This window comes from Oncorhynchus nerka, linkage group LG1, assembly GCF_034236695.1.
Source record: "Oncorhynchus nerka isolate Pitt River linkage group LG1, Oner_Uvic_2.0, whole genome shotgun sequence".
Classification (NCBI taxonomy): Eukaryota; Metazoa; Chordata; class Actinopteri; order Salmoniformes; family Salmonidae; genus Oncorhynchus; species Oncorhynchus nerka.
In genome coordinates, this window is record NC_088396.1 from 25,451,993 (window position 1) to 25,468,862 (window position 16,870).

Sequence of the window (16,870 nt, forward strand, 5' to 3'; positions counted from 1 at the left end):
GTCTTTAGTGTGTGTGTGTGTTTATAATGGACTACACTGGGATGATAAAGTATACCAGTGCTGTCTGTTTCACCTACAAGCCTTTAGTGTGTGTGTGTGTGTGTGTGTGTGTGTGTTTATAATGGACTACACTGGGATGATAAAGTACACCAGTGCTGTCTGTTTCACTTACAAGCCATTAGTGTGTGTGTGTGTTTATAATGGACTACACTGGGATGATAAAGTACACCAGTGCTGTCTGTTTCACCTACAAGCCTTCAGTGGGTGTGTGTATGTTTATAATGGACTACACTGGGATGATACAGTACACCAGTGCTGTCTGTTTCACCTACAAGCCTTTAGTGTGTGTGTGTGTTTATAATGGACTACACTGGGATGATAAAGTACACCAGTGCTGTCTGTTTCACCTACAAGCCTTTCGTGTATGTTTATAATGGACTACACTGGGATGATAAAGTACACCAGTGCTGTCTGTTTCACCTACAAGCCTTTAGTGTGTGTGTGTGTTTATAATGGACTACACTGGGATGATAAAGTACACCAGTGCTGTCTGTTTCACCTGCAAGCCTTTAGTGTGAGTTCATAATGGACTACACTGGGATGATAAAGTACACCAGTGCTGTCTGTTTCACCTACAAGCCTTTAGTGTGTGTGTGTGTGTTTATAATGGACTACACTGGGATGATAAAGTACACCAGTGCTGTCTGTTTCACCTACAAGCCTTTAGTGTGTGTGTGTTTATAATGGACTACACTGGGATGATAAAGTACACCAGTGCTGTCTGTTTCACCTACAAGCCTTTAGTGTGTGTGTGTTTATAATGGACTACACTGGGATGATAAAGTACAACAGTGCTGTCTGTTTCACCTACAAGCCTTTAGTGGGTGTGTGTATGTTTATAATGGACTACACTGGGATGATAAAGTACACCAGTGCTGTCTGTTTCACCTACAAGCCTTTAGTGTGTGTGTGTGTTTATAATGGACTACACTGGGATGATAAAGTACACCAGTGCTGTCTGTTTCACCTACAAGCCTTTAGTGTGTGTGTGTTTATAATGGACTACACGGATGATAAAGTACACCAGTGCTGTCTGTTTCACCTACAAGCCATTAGTGTGTGTGTGTTTATAATGGACTACACTGGGATGATAAAGTACACCAGTGCTGTCTGTTTTACCTACAAGCCTTTAGTGGGTGTGTGTATGTTTATAATGGACTACACTGGGATGATAAAGTACACCAGTGCTGTCTGTTTCACCTACAAGCCTTTAGTGTATGTTTATAATGGACTACACTGGGATGATAAAGTACACCAGTGCTGTCTGTTTCACCTACAAGCCTTTAGTGTGTGTGTGTGTTTATAATGGACTACACTGGGATGATAAAGTACACCAGTGCTGTCTGTTTCACCTACAAGCCTTTAGTGTGTGTGTGTGTGTTTATAATGGACTACACTGGGATGATAAAGTACACCAGTGCTGTCTGTTTCACCTACAAGCCTTTAGTGTGTGTGTGTTTATAATGGACTACACTGGGATGATAAAGTACACCAGTGCTGTCTGTTTTACCTACAAGCCTTTAGTGGGTGTGTGTATGTTTATAATGGACTACACTGGGATGATACAGTACACCAGTGCTGTCTGTTTCACCTACAAGCCTTTAGTGTGTGTGTGTGTTTATAATGGACTACACTGGGATGATAAAGTACACCAGTGCTGTCTGTTTCACCTACAAGCCTTTAGTGTATGTTTATAATGGACTACACTGGGATGATAAAGTACACCAGTGCTGTCTGTTTCACCTACAAGCCTTTAGTGTGTGTGTGTGTTTATAATGGACTACACTGGGATGATAAAGTACACCAGTGCTGTCTGTTTCACCTGCAAGCCTTTAGTGTGAGTTCATAATGGACTACACTGGGATGATAAAGTACACCAGTGCTGTCTGTTTCACCTACAAGCCTTTAGTGTGTGTGTGTGTGTTTATAATGGACTACACTGGGATGATAAAGTACACCAGTGCTGTCTGTTTCACCTACAAGCCTTTAGTGTGTGTGTGTTTATAATGGACTACACTGGGATGATAAAGTACACCAGTGCTGTCTGTTTCACCTACAAGCCTTTAGTGTGTGTGTGTTTATAATGGACTACACTGGGATGATAAAGTACACCAGTGCTGTCTGTTTCACCTACAAGCCTTTAGTGTGTGTGTGTGTTTATAATGTACTACACTGGGATGATAAAGTACACCAGTGCTGTCTGTTTCACCTACAAGCCTTTAGTGTGTGTGTGTTTATAATGAACTACACGGATGATAAAGTACACCAGTGCTGTCTGTTTCACCTACAAGCCTTTAGTGTGTGTGTGTTTATAATGGACTACACTGGGATGATAAAGTACACCAGTGCTGTCTGTTTTACCTACAAGCCTTTAGTGGGTGTGTGTATGTTTATAATGGACTACACTGGGATGATAAAGTACACCAGTGCTGTCTGTTTCACCTACAAGCCTTTAGTGTGTGTTTATAATGGACTACACTGGGATGATAAAGTACAACAGTGCTGTCTGTTTTACCTACAAGCCTTTAGTGTGTGTGTGTGTGTTTATAATGGACTACACTGGGATGATAAAGTACACCAGTGCTGTCTGTTTCACCTACAAGCCTTTAGTGTGTGTGTTTATAATGGACTACACTGGGATGATAAAGTACACCAGTGCTGTCTGTTTCACCTACAAGCCTTTAGTGTGCGTGTTTATAATGGACTATCCTCTGGGTGTTTTGAAAAAACAACACACTGTTTAGTGTCTTCTCTCCTGCATCCCAACGGCTGTAGTGAATATCATGACTTAGCATGTTGCCTGTACCAGTTGTTCTGCTCACTATCCAGTCGCTGAACCTATTATTGTCTGTCTGCCTATTACTGCTGCAGCACAGCTAAACCTCAGTGACTGCAGTGGAATGGATCACGACACATCAGGACCAAACCATGCTTATTTAAGAAGGTAGTTCCAGACTTATAAAATGATAAATGTGCATAGCATTGTTCAGTGATGAAGGCTGAAAATCAGACCAACCAGAAGTAAAGTTGCAATTCATAGGCAATCAGAGACCATGATGCTTCCAAGCGCATAAAAAAGTAATCAGAAGGAATTGAATTCCAGACAATCTTGTTACCCAAAGTCTGCCCCCGGATGCACTACAGAAAGTTTTCAATGATGTGGTGATTGTGTGTGTGTGTGTGTGTGTGTGTGTGTGTGTGTGTGTGTGTGTGTGTGTGTGTGTGTGTGTGTGTGTGTGTGTGTGGATGTCTGTTAGACAGAGACAAAGACAGCAGTGATTAGTGCAGTAATTCAGGTCACTGCTAGACCACAGGGGAGGGAAACAGAACTTTGGAAAGGCTGCCTTTGCAGATAAATTACAGACAGTTACATTTTTCTCACATACTCCTCTTCTATTCATGTCTGCTTGTCTAACTGTCTGTTTGTCTAACTGCCTGTATGTCTGCTTGTCTAACTGTCTGCTTGTCTAACTGTCTGCTAGTCTAACTGTCTGCTTGTCTAACTGTCTGCTAGTCTAACTGTCTACTAATCTAACTGTCTGCTAGTCTAACTGTCTGCTTGTCTAACTGTCTGCTAGTCTAACTGTCTGCTTGTCTAACTGTCTGCTAGTCTAACTGTCTGCTAATCTAACTGTCTGCTTGTCTAACGGTCTGCTTGTATAAATGTCTGCTAGTCTAACTGTCTGCTTGTCTAACTGTCTGCTTGTCTAACTGTCTGCTAGTCTAACTGTCTGCTAGTCTAACTGTCTACTAGTCTAACTGTCTGTTTTCTAACTGTCTGTTTGTTTAATTGTCTGTTTGTCTGTCTGCTTGTCTAACTGTCTGCTAGTCTAACTGTCTGCTAGTCTGTCTGCTTGTCTAACTGTCTGCTAGTCTGTCTGCTTGTCTAACTGTCTGCTTGTCTAACTGTCTGCTTGTCTAACTGTCTGTTTGTCTAACTGTCTGCTAGTCTAACTGTCTGCTAGTCTGTCTGCTTGTCTAACTGTCTGCTTGTCTAACTGTCTGTTTGTCTAACTGTCTGTTTGTCTGCTTGTCTGCTTGTCTAACTGTCTGCTTGTCTAACTGTCTGTTTTTCTGCTTGTCTAACTGTCTATTTGTCTGTTTGTCTGCTTGTCTAACTGTCTGTTTTTCTGCTTGTCTAACTGTCTATTTGTCTGTTTGTCTGCTCGTCTAACTGTCTGCTTGTCTAACTGTCTGTTTGTCTGCTTGTCTAACTGTCTGTTTGTCTAACTCTCTGTTTGTCTGCTTGTCTGCTTGTCTAACTGTCTGCTTGTCTAACTGTCTGTTTGTCTAACTGTCTGTTTGTCTGCTTGTCTGTTAGTCTAACTGTCTGTTTGTCTGCTTGTCTGCTTGTCTAACTGTCTGCTTGTCTGCTTGTCTAACTGTCTGTTTGTCTGCTTGTCTAACTGTCTGCTTGTCCGCTTGTCTAACTCTCTGCCAGCCTAACTGTCTGTTTGTCTAACTGTCTGTTTGTCTGACTGTCTGCTTGTCTAACTGTCAGCTTGTCTAACTGTCAGCTTGCCTAACTGTCTGCTAGTCTAACTGTCTGCTAGTCTAACTGTCTGCTAGTCTAACTGTCTGCCTTCTTTCCCTCTCCTTTTAACCCACTCTAATCCTCTTTTTCAGGTTATCTTCCTCCTCATCCCTCTCTCCTTTCCTTCTCGCCCTCACTCTGTCACTTTGCCTGTCTGACTGTCTTTCGCAGTCTCTTTACTTTTAAGCCCTCTCCACATCACTTTCACTTGGTCTTTAACCTCCTTGTCTTCCTCTTCCTCTTGTCTGCCCCATAACTATCTGCCTGTCTGTCTTCCTCTCACCCCTGTAATCTAATCCCTCCCTCCCTCCCTCCGTGTGTGTGATTCAGTAGACTGGTGCAGCAGGCTGCTGGCGAGGTTTAAACCACTGACAGTGGGATGCCTTTGAAGTACTGCAGCCTTTTTTAATGGCCCATCTCTCTCGCTTTCTCTTCTCTCTCCCTTCATTTCTCTTTTCTCTCCTCTCTGCCTGTTACGCTTTTTAAAGAGGAGCAGGAATCACTGCAGTTCATTTTGTCATGCAGCTATGGAAATAAGAGCTGCGTTGTCTGAGTGTGTCAGCGTGTGTGTTTGTGTCTTTTCTCTGACGCTGTTCACATTATAATCTCTTCAGAGACCCATAAGCACCTACACAGACCTGAACATACACACATGCCCAAAAGAGACACATTTATAACCATAGCAGACATGGCACAAGAATTGAGAGGTGTTTATCCCCCAGCATGTGTTCTCTACTTGAAACAATGTTTATGTGAATCTGTATGTGCTGTAGATCCTTATCAGGCTGATGAGTGATGTTACTGTGTCTTTAACTGCTTTTGCAATTAGATAATCATCTGCACACTCAACCACACACCTGCCTGCCTCCCAGACAGTAGGGCCAAAATGCCCGTATGTTATCTGCCTGGGCTGACCCCATGAAAATGATCTTTGAGACAATGGGGAGAGGATTAGAATATTGTTGAAACCAGGTGTCTGCCTCAACATTCTCAGTTAGGGAAACTGCCTCGGGTTTGTACTGGTCTACACACACATGCTCGTACTTTCACACGCATGCATATACACACAAACATGCACATGATTGTGCACACGTTTGAGCGCGCTCTACCAGTGTGTTCCCTCTCTGCTCTCGCTCCCTTTTTCACCCATTTCTCTGCTATATGTCCTCCTTCTCCTTTGACGTTCTCTTACCCCCTCTATTTCCTTCCTCTCTTAATCCTCTTCTCCCTCCTGACCCTGTCTCTAGGCTCTGATAAGACAGGATGCAGATTAAAGACACTTTAGAATTGCTGCAGTGAAGTAAGCTGCTCCCAGGCGCAGAAACCAATTACCCTATTAAACCTGCTCTGTGTGCCCAGCCCTGTGTCAGTACACACAGCACCATCCCCACTATACCTCACTATACCATTCACTACTATTTAGCTTGTACAGCCTCTTATTAAGATGACTAGGCAGAGTTAGAGAGACAATACATCGTGATAACTATGAAACTAGTGGCACTGCCCGCCTTTTCCCCTCCCCCTCACCCATTCCCCAAACACAACTCTCTCCAAAGTCTACTGTCACCCCTGATAGACCTGGGCGAAATGGACAAAAACCCATGTTGCGATAAATAGAACGATCGTTTTATAACATTAATGTGCACAACAGTTATTATATTCTCCTTTAAACTACTACTACTGGTTTGATGGTTGTATCCAACAACTGTCCCATTGACAATCACACATATTAGCAGACTTATTTTATTTCTCTAGTACAGGCTACTTATCGTAATGAACGAAATGAGAAAAATGCCTGTGGTAAGTAATCGGTATGGTTGGCGTGGATCATTTGCGGTTTATCGTCCCAGCTCTAGCCCCACTGTCGTGACAAGAGGAGGAGTACATTCTTCTCAGGACACACCCGCACAAGTGCTGCAGCTGGCGGAGCACATGTACTGTACATTACACAAGAATATACACTACAGCCCTTCAGTTCAAATGACACATAGCCTAATTCAAAGCCAAGCCCCAACCAGAGGAGGCTAGCTCCTACCCTTTACTGACAGGCACAAAGCTCAGCCATATCTGGACTGGATTAGCTAGCTAGTTTTTACAGCTGGCCCAGTCTGACAGTAGATTGTCTATAGAGTATAGCTGGGTATATCTGTGTCTATAGCTGGTTATAAAACTGGTTGTTTGCATCCTGCATGCTGATTGGACAAGCAGAATTCCCAGCCATGCTGATTGGACAAGCAGAATTCCCAGCCATGCTGATTGAACAAGCAGAATTCCCAGCCATGCTGATTGGACAAGCAGAATTCCCAGCCATGCTGATTGGACAAGCAGAATTCCCAGCCATGCTGATTGAACAAGCAGAATTCCCAGCCATGCTGATTGGACAAGCAGAATTCCCAGCCATGCTGATTGAACAAGCAGAATTCCCAGCCATGCTGATTGAACAAGCAGAATTCCCAGCCATGCTGATTGGACAAGCAGAATTCCCAGCCATGCTGATTGAACAAGCAGAATTCCCAGCCATGCTGATTGGACAAGCAGAATTCCCAGCCATGCTGATTGAACAAGCAGAATTCCCAGCCATGCTGATTGGACAAGCAGAATTCCCAGCCATGCTGATTGAACAAGCAGAATTCCCAGCCATGCTGATTGGACAAGCAGAATTCCCAGCCATGTTGTATTGGACAAGCAGAATTCCCAGCCATGCTGATTGGACAAGCAGAATTCCCAGCCATGCTGATTGGACAAGCAGAATTCCCAGCCATGCTGATTGGACAAGCAGAATTCCCAGCCATGCTGATTGGACAAGCAGAATTCCCAGCCATGCTGATTGGACAAGCAGAATTCCCAGCCATGCTGTATTGGCCGTCACAGACACACTATGCCTGCTAACGGTTCCATCTGAAAGGGATCACTGTGCCTCCATAAGAATATCATGCTCATGTTGTTGAATCATTTCTTCTACTCAACTAGCACATTATTTCCCCTCGCTTCCAGCATAGCATTTAGTTTGGTACCCTGGGTGTTAATATAAGCCTCGATGTCTGCCAATGTTTCACTTTTGAATTTAGATCTCTGTAGTACCATACATAGAGTGAACGGTGCCCAGATGAGACGAGACAACTTTTACTGAGCCAGTCAAATCAAGCACCAATGGCAATAGAAAAAAATATAAAACTAACAAAAATGCAGCTAGTATACTGTCAATCCAAAGTTGGCTAGCTAGCTAGCAACAAGAACCTTGCCTGCGTAGAAACCATTTTGTTTAGAACGGACGGCCAGTCCCTTTGCATAGCAATTATGCAAAGAAATTGAACTAACAACCAGATTTTTGTCCAGACTATATCTTCAAGTGGAATAATTAAATTGTATGAATTGACTTATTTTCATTGAAATAAAGTTCATGAAAATATGTAATTCATTGCTGTTTTAATATGTTGGTAACAGTTTTATAAAAGCAATGAGGCAGTGCTCCCGCGTCGGGCCAAACAGCGCCATTTACCTGTGACTGTATTCATGATACAGCACGGCCTCTTGTGCATTATTGCTTAAGTATATATGTGTCTATAGACTATAGATGGGTATATCTGTCCTAGGACTGGCTAGCTGACTCAAAGTGACTTAAACTGAGAGTTCCATCCAGGGACACAGGAAACAAAGGATAATTACCACTGCTGGGTATAGACTGCGGCACTACTGAGAACAATCACACATTGGCACCCTGAGAGACTGTGTATTAGAGGGATGAGAGGGGGGCTGTATATGACAGACAGAGGGAAGGAATAGAAAGGAGGAGAGAGGGAGAAAAAGAGGGAAGGCGATTTAGGCAGTGGAATAAATAAAGAGTAGTAAGAGACAGTGTGAGAGTGGGTCAGTGGAAGTAGAGCAAAGTCACTAGTTTAATGGTTTGCGTGTGTGCGTGCCAACTATAACAGACACAGCATGGGAGGATATGAACCTGGAGTTGAACTCAAAATGCGTTCAGCTATAGTACCTCTCTCTCTCTCTCTCTCTCTCTCTTTCTCTCTCTCTCTCTCTGACCTAGAGCTCTCTCACCCACACAACTCTCTCTCTCTCACCCACACAACTCTCTCTCTCTCACCCACACAGCTCTCTCTCACCCACACAACTCTCTCTCTCACCCACACAACTCTCTCTCCCCCACACACATCTCTCTCTCTCACCCACACAACTCTCTCTCACCCACACAACTCTCTCTCCCCACACACATCTCTCTCTCTCTCCCCACACACCTCTCTCTCCCCCACACACATCTCTCTCTCTCTCTCTCTCTCACCCACACAACTATCTCTCCCCCACACTCCTCTCCCCCACACACCTCTCTCTCAATTAAATTCAATGCAATTCCATTTAAGGGCTTTATTGGCATGGGAAACATATGTTAACATTGCCTAAGCAAGTGAAATAAACAATAAAAATGTACAGTAAACATTACACTTGCAGAAGTTACAAAATAATAAAGACATTTCCAATGTCATAATCTACAGTGTTGTAACGATGTACAAAGTAAAAAAGTTTTTAAAAGGTAAAGAAGTGAAAATAAATCAATATAAATATGAGTTGTATTTACAGTGGTGTTTGTTATTGACTGGATGCCCTTTTCTTGAGGCAACAGATCAAACATCTTGCTGCTGTGACGGCACACTGTGGTGTTTCACCCAGTAGATATGAGAGTTTATCAAAAATTCTTTGTGGATCTGTGTAATCTGAGGGAAATATGTGTCTCTAATATGGTCATACATTTGGCAGGAGGTTAGGAAGTGCAGCTTCTCTCTCTCTCTCCCTCTCCCTCCCTGTGCTGTTCTCAGCTGTGAAAGCTTTATTGCAGACTCAGGGAGACATCATAACTGACTTCATGGAGGAGGGACACAGGACTGATGAGTCCTCCTTCAGGAGTCTTAACTCACAGCGACACACACACGAGATTGTCACTCTAGCCATGAGCAATAACACACACACACACACACACACACACACACACACACACACACACACACACACACACACACACACACACACACACACACACACACACACACACACACACACACACACACACACACACACACACACACTGCCACCAGCAGACTGTATTTAACTGCGTTGTCAGCGTTATAAATCAGGCATCATAATCAGCCAGACAGAGGCACAGCAACATTGTCTGGCCATAAACACACGTTATATGACACATATCAAACACGTGTCACTTCTGACATGTCACCCATAAAGTCTTACCTCAGACTGATCCAACTGAGCAGTCTAGCCTCTCGAAATGTGATGCTAATGCAAAACCATATTCTTCATATCCGCTGAGCAAGACAATAAAGATGAAGTCAACGGGAGAGGGAGTGTGAGAGTGAGTGAGTGACAGACAGGAAAGGTCAAAGACACCAAGAGGGACCGGCAGAGGTCAGGATGGAGATATAGGGAAGAGGGAGAAAGTAGGAGGGAGGTAGGGAGTAGGAGGGAGGGAGGGAGGGAGAGAGAGAGCCGGGAGAGAGATATACTGTAGTTGTCATGCTTGAGAAGCTCCTGCTTTCCCATCTCCTGGCTGTCAGATATTGATTTACAGAGGAATATCCCTCATAGGCTCTAGTTATTAACACTGACAGCACTGCACTGGGCTGTGAATTAGCCCGCAGCATCCACATAGACATACATGTACAGTATATACTGTACACACTCGTAAAATACCGTACATTTGTTTTACAGCACGCTATAATAACTTTCTGTAATTTGAACAGTAAAATACTGTAAAATGCACAGTAAAATGCTTTGAATGTGTTTCACAGTATCAATAATGGTGCATTGTGGGAAACTCTTGTGGGCGAGAAAAGAGTTTCTGGCTCATTAACATATTTTATGGGTGCCATGCAAGAGGCTATTGTCACAACTTCCTCCGAAGTCGGTTCCTCTCCTTGTTCGGGCGGCGTTCGGCGGTCGACGTCGCCGGTCTTCTAGCCATCGCCGATCCACCTTTAATTTTTGTCTTGTTTTCCCACACACCCAGTTTACATTCCCTCGCTACTTGTCGTGTATTTAACCCTCTGTTCCCCCCCATGTCTGTGTGTGAAATTGTTTGTTGTAAAGTGCGTGTGCACTCTGACTGGTTCGCGACGGACTCTGACTGGTTCGCGACGGACTCTGACTGGTTCGCGACGGACTCTGACTGGTTCGCGACGGACTCTGACTGGTTCGCGACGGACTCTGACTGGTTCGCGACGGACTCTGACTGGTTCGCGACGGGTTATTTTGTACCCATATTTTGTTGTCCGTTTTTTGACCCAGTTCTGCTCTCCTGCGCCTGACTTCCCTGAAGCCTGTCACGCACCCCTTAGAGCTATTTTGTTGCACCAGTGAGTGAGAATGGTGTACCCCACAGAATACCGTAATATACTATCATTTAGGAATTTTACAAACCTTGTCCTGAAACTCTGCAGTAACTTACTGGCCAATTGCTGTTAGTAATTTACAGTAATTCAAAATACGTGTACCATACTGGATTTTTGGAGCACCAAAAACCTTTTGAACACAAGTGGGTGTTTTTTCTCTTGTTAGAGGCTGTATTTATTTACCCATTAGTGAGAGTGCTGTACCAATTTAAGTTATATGTGGTAGTAGTTCCTATTAATTGAATGCATATAGGGAATAGATCAGACATTTTAATGGTTGAGTGTTCACCCATGTCCATTTGATCTGTTTTGCCCTGTAATCACAACCAGTTTGGAAGCCTTTGTTTAGGCCTCAAGAAGTGCAAGTGATTTAAAACACCTAGTATTCATTAATATGCTGTAATATGCAAATGACTTACAGTCAACCTGCTTGCTCTAATCCCTTGTAATTACAGTAAAATACTGTGGAAACAATTTTCTTAAAGTTGAATAGCGACGTTACGTTAGATAACGGAGCGCCAAGGCGTCGAAATCACTAAGCAGCTAAATTCGAAGTAGTGTACTGATGTGTGTATCACTTTATCAGAAGTACGTCATCAATGATGTCCAAAGGTTTGTTTGATCACGTGCTTTTTCACACCGTGTGTTGCAAAATGCAAGATTTCGCCGTGGTTCCGATGCTTTCTTCCATTCCAAGCTGCTTTCAAAACACCAACCTCTGCTGGACACTGTACTTACAGATAACATTAGGATTTTGTACATGTAGTTATACCTGACCTGTAGCTTAGCAGGTAGAGTAGGGAACTATGGAACATTCAAGGACTTGAGGTTAGAGGTCAAATCCTGTTGAAGGCACACATTTATTTTTTTATTCATTCGAAACCACATTTTCTGTACTGCTGTTCAAATATTTTTTTTATTTAGTATAATATAAGCTTCTGTCTCAAGTCCCCTAAATAATGCTATAGATTCCTTTTTTTTTATTGTAAACTTGGGATGCATGATGTAAGATGCAAACCTGGTAAAGCCATCGATTTATTGCTGAACAGAGTTCAGAGGAAAACAGTGAAGGAAATGCATCGGATAATCACACGCTGCTATTTATTGCTGAACAGCAGATGTCACTAATATGCATTGTGTTCGAAAAATGAAGCTCCAAGTATGGAACCATTTTCCGTCTCAATTTGGTAAAAGCTCCAAAGCCTTCAGAAAGCCTGGGTTTCTTCCCTTCACTACAGTTTAATAGTGACTGTGCTCCTGTGTTATACTGTGTTTCATTGTTCTGGCATCGAGTACCGTTAATAATATCTCAGTATTGTATTGGCACTATCCAGAAATAGTCAGAGATATATCATAAGATACAGTGCCTTCAGGAAGTATTCACAGTGCCTTCAGGAAGTATTCACAGTGCCTTCGGGAAGTATTCACAGTGCCTTCGGGAAGTATTCACAGTGCCTTCGGGAAGTATTCACAGTGCCTTCGGGAAGTATTCACAGTGCCTTCGGGAAGTATTCACAGTGCCTTCAGGAAGTATTCAACAGTGCCTTCAGGAAGTATTCACAGTGCCTTCAGGAAGTATTCACAGTGCCTTCAGGAAGTATTCACAGTGCCTTCAGGAAGTATTCACAATGCCTTCAGGAAGTATTCACAGTGCCTTCAGGAATTATTCACAGTGCCTTCAGGAAGTATTCACAGTGCCTTCAGGAAGTATTCACAACCTTGACTGTTTCCACATGTTGTTTTACAGTCTGAATTTAAAATGGATACAATTCGGATTTTGTGTCACTGGCCAACAAACAACACCCCCATAACGTGAAAGTGGAATTATGTTTTTATACATTTTGACAAATTAATTTAAATGAAAAGCGTTAATGTCTCAAGTCAACAAGTATTCATTCAACCCCTTTATTATGGCAAGCATAAAGAAGTTCAAGAGTAAAAATTTGCGGAGCAAGTCACATAATAAGCTGGACTTGAATATGTTGAATATGATTTTTTAATGACTACCTTATCTCTGTACCCCACATATACAATCATCTGTAAGGTCCTTCAGTCAAGCAGTGCATTTCAAACACAGATTCAACCACAAAGACCAGGGAGGTTTCCAAAGTAAAAGTAAAATTGCAAAAACTGTGGCAAAGAAATTTACTTTATGTCCTGAATAGAAAGTGTTATCTTTGGGGCAAATCCAAGACACCACATCACTGAGTACCACTTTTCATATTTTCAAGCACGATGGTGGCTGCATCATGTTATGGGTATGCTTGTAATCACCAAGGACTAGGGATTTTATTTAGGATAAAAATAAACAGAATAGAGCTAACTACAGGCAAACACCTAGAGGAAAACCTGGTTCAGTCTGCTTTCCAACAGACACTGGAAAACAAATTCACCTTTCAGCAGGACAAAAACCTAAAACACAAAGCCAAATCTACACTGGAGTTGCTTACCAAGATGACATTGAATGTTTCTGAGTGGCCTAGTTACGGTTTTGATTTAAATTGGCTTGAAAATGGCTGTCTAGCAATGATCAACAACCAACTTGACAGAGCTTGAATATTGTTTTTAAGAATAATGTGCAAATATTGTGCAATCCAATTAGAGACTTACCCAAAAAGACTCACATCTGTAATCTCTGCCAAAGGTGATTCTAACATGTATTGACTCAGGGGTATGAATACATACATAAATGAGATATTTCTGTATTTAATTTTCCAAAATGTCTAAAAACAAGTTATAATTTTGTCTGTTTGGGATTTTGAGTGTAGGTGTGTGAAAGAAAGAAAAATATTTAATACATTTTGAATTGTATTGTGGAATAAGTCAAAGGCTATGAATACTTCCTGAAGGCAATGTTTCTTGTAATTATAATCACTTTGAAGACCAATGCATTCTTAACCCCTAAAAGTGTAAGCCTTTGGGCCACGTCACTAAGCTGACATATGGAATTGTTTTAAGATGGTCATACCATGGCTCATTTAGCTATTTGATTTGGAATTTTATGACCCCTGAAGGTATCCCCCCAATATTTGAGAAAATATAGAATTTGTCCTTTACTACTATAGCCTATAGAAACACATTGAATAGCACATTCATGAATGGCAAAACAGAGGCAAAGTGTCAGTCCTATTTCTAGAAGATATAAGAAAGTGTGTTGGCACAAAACTACATCCATACTTCCATTCATTTTTTAAAATGGTACCAGGTTACCTTCAGACAAGTCCTGTGACACTTGTGGGGGTTGTAGAGCAAAACAGCGAACACCATCATGTTTGTGAGAGTGTCATCTTTTTTAAATTAGTTCGTAGGCTAAACCGTTTTCGAACCCATGAAGAGTAGCTGTTGCCTTGGCAACAGCTAATGGGGATCCAGAGTAAAGAGAAATACATTCAGACGTTACAGACGTGTCAGAAGACTGATTTTCGGGATGTATCCTGGTCTGACAAACAGCGCCGTAGCGCTGCCACTTTCCACCACAGCTGTGGAAGTCCAACATGGACGGATGCAGTGCATTGAGATAGATATATCTACTTTAAACAGACACATTTTTTGATGGGGATTTTTATTGTGTTAATTGCGATCGACTCGAAAGGATTAACTCCAACAAAATGGTCTGTTACGGTTTTCAGAAATGTTTTGCTTGCCATAACTGTAATAGGTCATTTTTTATCAACCTTGGTTGAACGCACTGACTGTAAGTTGCTAAGGACTAGAGCAACCGCTAAATAACCAAAATGTCAATATAAATGTCAAAATGAAAACCTACAAAGAATGCTGGGTGATATGTTGCTGTAGCCAGTAATATACGGTAAATTATATTACAGTAAAAAATGTGGTACCGTAAAATGGATTACAGTAGCTGTACTGTAAAAATACATTACAGTAATTTCCTGGCCAACTGTTGCCAGTAAATTACTTACATGAAAGGTTTTACAGTGCCTATTCATGCATGACAGTTCTATAAGGATGGGTTGACGCAGGGCTGTTCCACTGACCTATGAGCCCACTCATGTGTCTGCTTCAGCACACATCAAACGTGAGAACCCACACACCTGCCTCATTCATATCACTCTCGCTCTCACGCTCACTCGCTCTCCTTTTTCTTCTATCTGCCCTTTGAGTTCACCTTCAACCCTAATCTGGACTCTTTCTCTCTTACACACACACACACACACGCACACATACATACATACACACACACTTGTCAAACAACCAACACATTTCAGCCTTTGAGAAAATAATAATTCAGAGAGGGAGGAAAGGAGAAAAGCAGGGGAAAGTAACAACAGGGAAATAGAGGAGAGAGGTATAGATCGGGGAAATTATTAACCAATCCCCTTCCCTGGCAGCCTTTTTCCTCTACCGCTTTCCCAGATATATCTCCTATCTCTCTCTACCTCCCCGGCTCCCTCTGTCTCCTAATCTCTTAGTCATGCACCATCATCCGTTCTCGCACTCTTTTTTATCTCCTTTATTCACCTCCTCCCTGACTCATAATCTGTCCCTCTTTCTCCTTTCCTCAACTGTCACTTATCCTCCTGTCCTTACATCCACGTCTCCCCTTCCTGTCCCCATCCTCACATTTCTCTCAGTATCGCCTCTCTCCCATCTCTCTTGATTAGTCTTTCCATTCCTCTCTTTCACTCTTTCCCTCATCTCTCTCTGCATCCCTCTCTTTCGCTCTTCTTTCTCTCCAGCCATTCCTCTCTTTTCCCGATCTCTCTCCCTGCAGTTCTGCTCTACCTTTCTGTCTGTCACTCGAGCTGAATTAGCCAGGAGCCTCCCGCTACCTGCCGCATTCACCGGTCAGCTTCACACAGCTACCGCACTCTGTCTGCAGCAAGCTCACACACCCACCCACAGTACACACGTAACACACATCCCGCACACACACAAACACATTGCAGAGACACACACACACACACACACACACACACACACACACAAATGGCACACGCTGGCTACATCAGAATGTAATATCAGAGGCACATTGGCTCACCATTACGATGCATGACACTATCATACCAAATGTTACACAGGTACATTACATTATAAACTGCCAGAGATAGTCACATCATGCTCTCATACACACAAGATAGGCATGAGCTAATACAGGCACACCTGTCACTTTCTCTCTCTCTCTCTCTCTCTCTCTCTCTCTCTCTCTCTCTCTCACACACACACACACACACACTTGCATCTGCTACACACTGACATAAACAACAGTAGCAACTACTAGACAAATAGAGAGAGAAAAAGGTAGAGAGACAGAAAAAGGAGGACAGCTGTCCAGATCTTACTTACAGCATTTGAGAAAATGGTAGTGGGACATGTTCTCCTTGTACCAGTCAGTCAGTCAGTCAGATAGTCAGATAGTCAGAGAGTGAGACAGACAGAGGCAGCCACAGGTTCCTTCCTTCCAGCTCTGGTTAAGCTAACAGCAGTGCTAGTAAACTTGCACAATGCATTATTCATTCAGCTGCTCTGCTCTGCATTATTCACTATAGGACTCGGGTTGCAGCAGAGCAGACAGACACACTCAGCAGGCACACACAACATCGCAGGGCTGCAACGCTTGCAGCTCTTGCAGCTCTCCCAGCCATCGGTCAGATAACCACCACACAACCTCTCCCCAACCATGACCGGCGCACGTGCTCAGTGTGCGTCACTGACTGACAGCGCGGTAGACCCACCCCCAGTGCAACACACCCCCCTGACGCAATGCTCCACACATTCAGAGAGATACACACCACAGACACAAATGCAATGTGCCTGACACACACACCTCCTACTGCTTTTCTTGAGCTGAAAACAAAAGAGACGGAATGAATTGCTGTGCCTCTTCACGAGAGAGAGAGAGAGAGAG

The 16,870-nt window shown here is 42.9% G+C and overlaps 1 protein-coding gene across 1 annotated transcript in view; it reads right to left on the reverse strand.

Moving 5' to 3' along the window:
* LOC115127314 (unconventional myosin-XVI) overlaps nucleotides 1–16,595 on the reverse strand; it is a 219,411-nt gene extending 202,816 nt beyond the window's left edge. Inside the window, 1 exon segment of the mRNA XM_065017523.1 lies at nucleotides 16,309–16,595. Coding sequence (XP_064873595.1) covers nucleotides 16,309–16,336 — 28 coding nt within the window. The 5' untranslated portion in view covers nucleotides 16,337–16,595.
* Nucleotides 16,596–16,870: the final 275 nt, after the last annotated feature.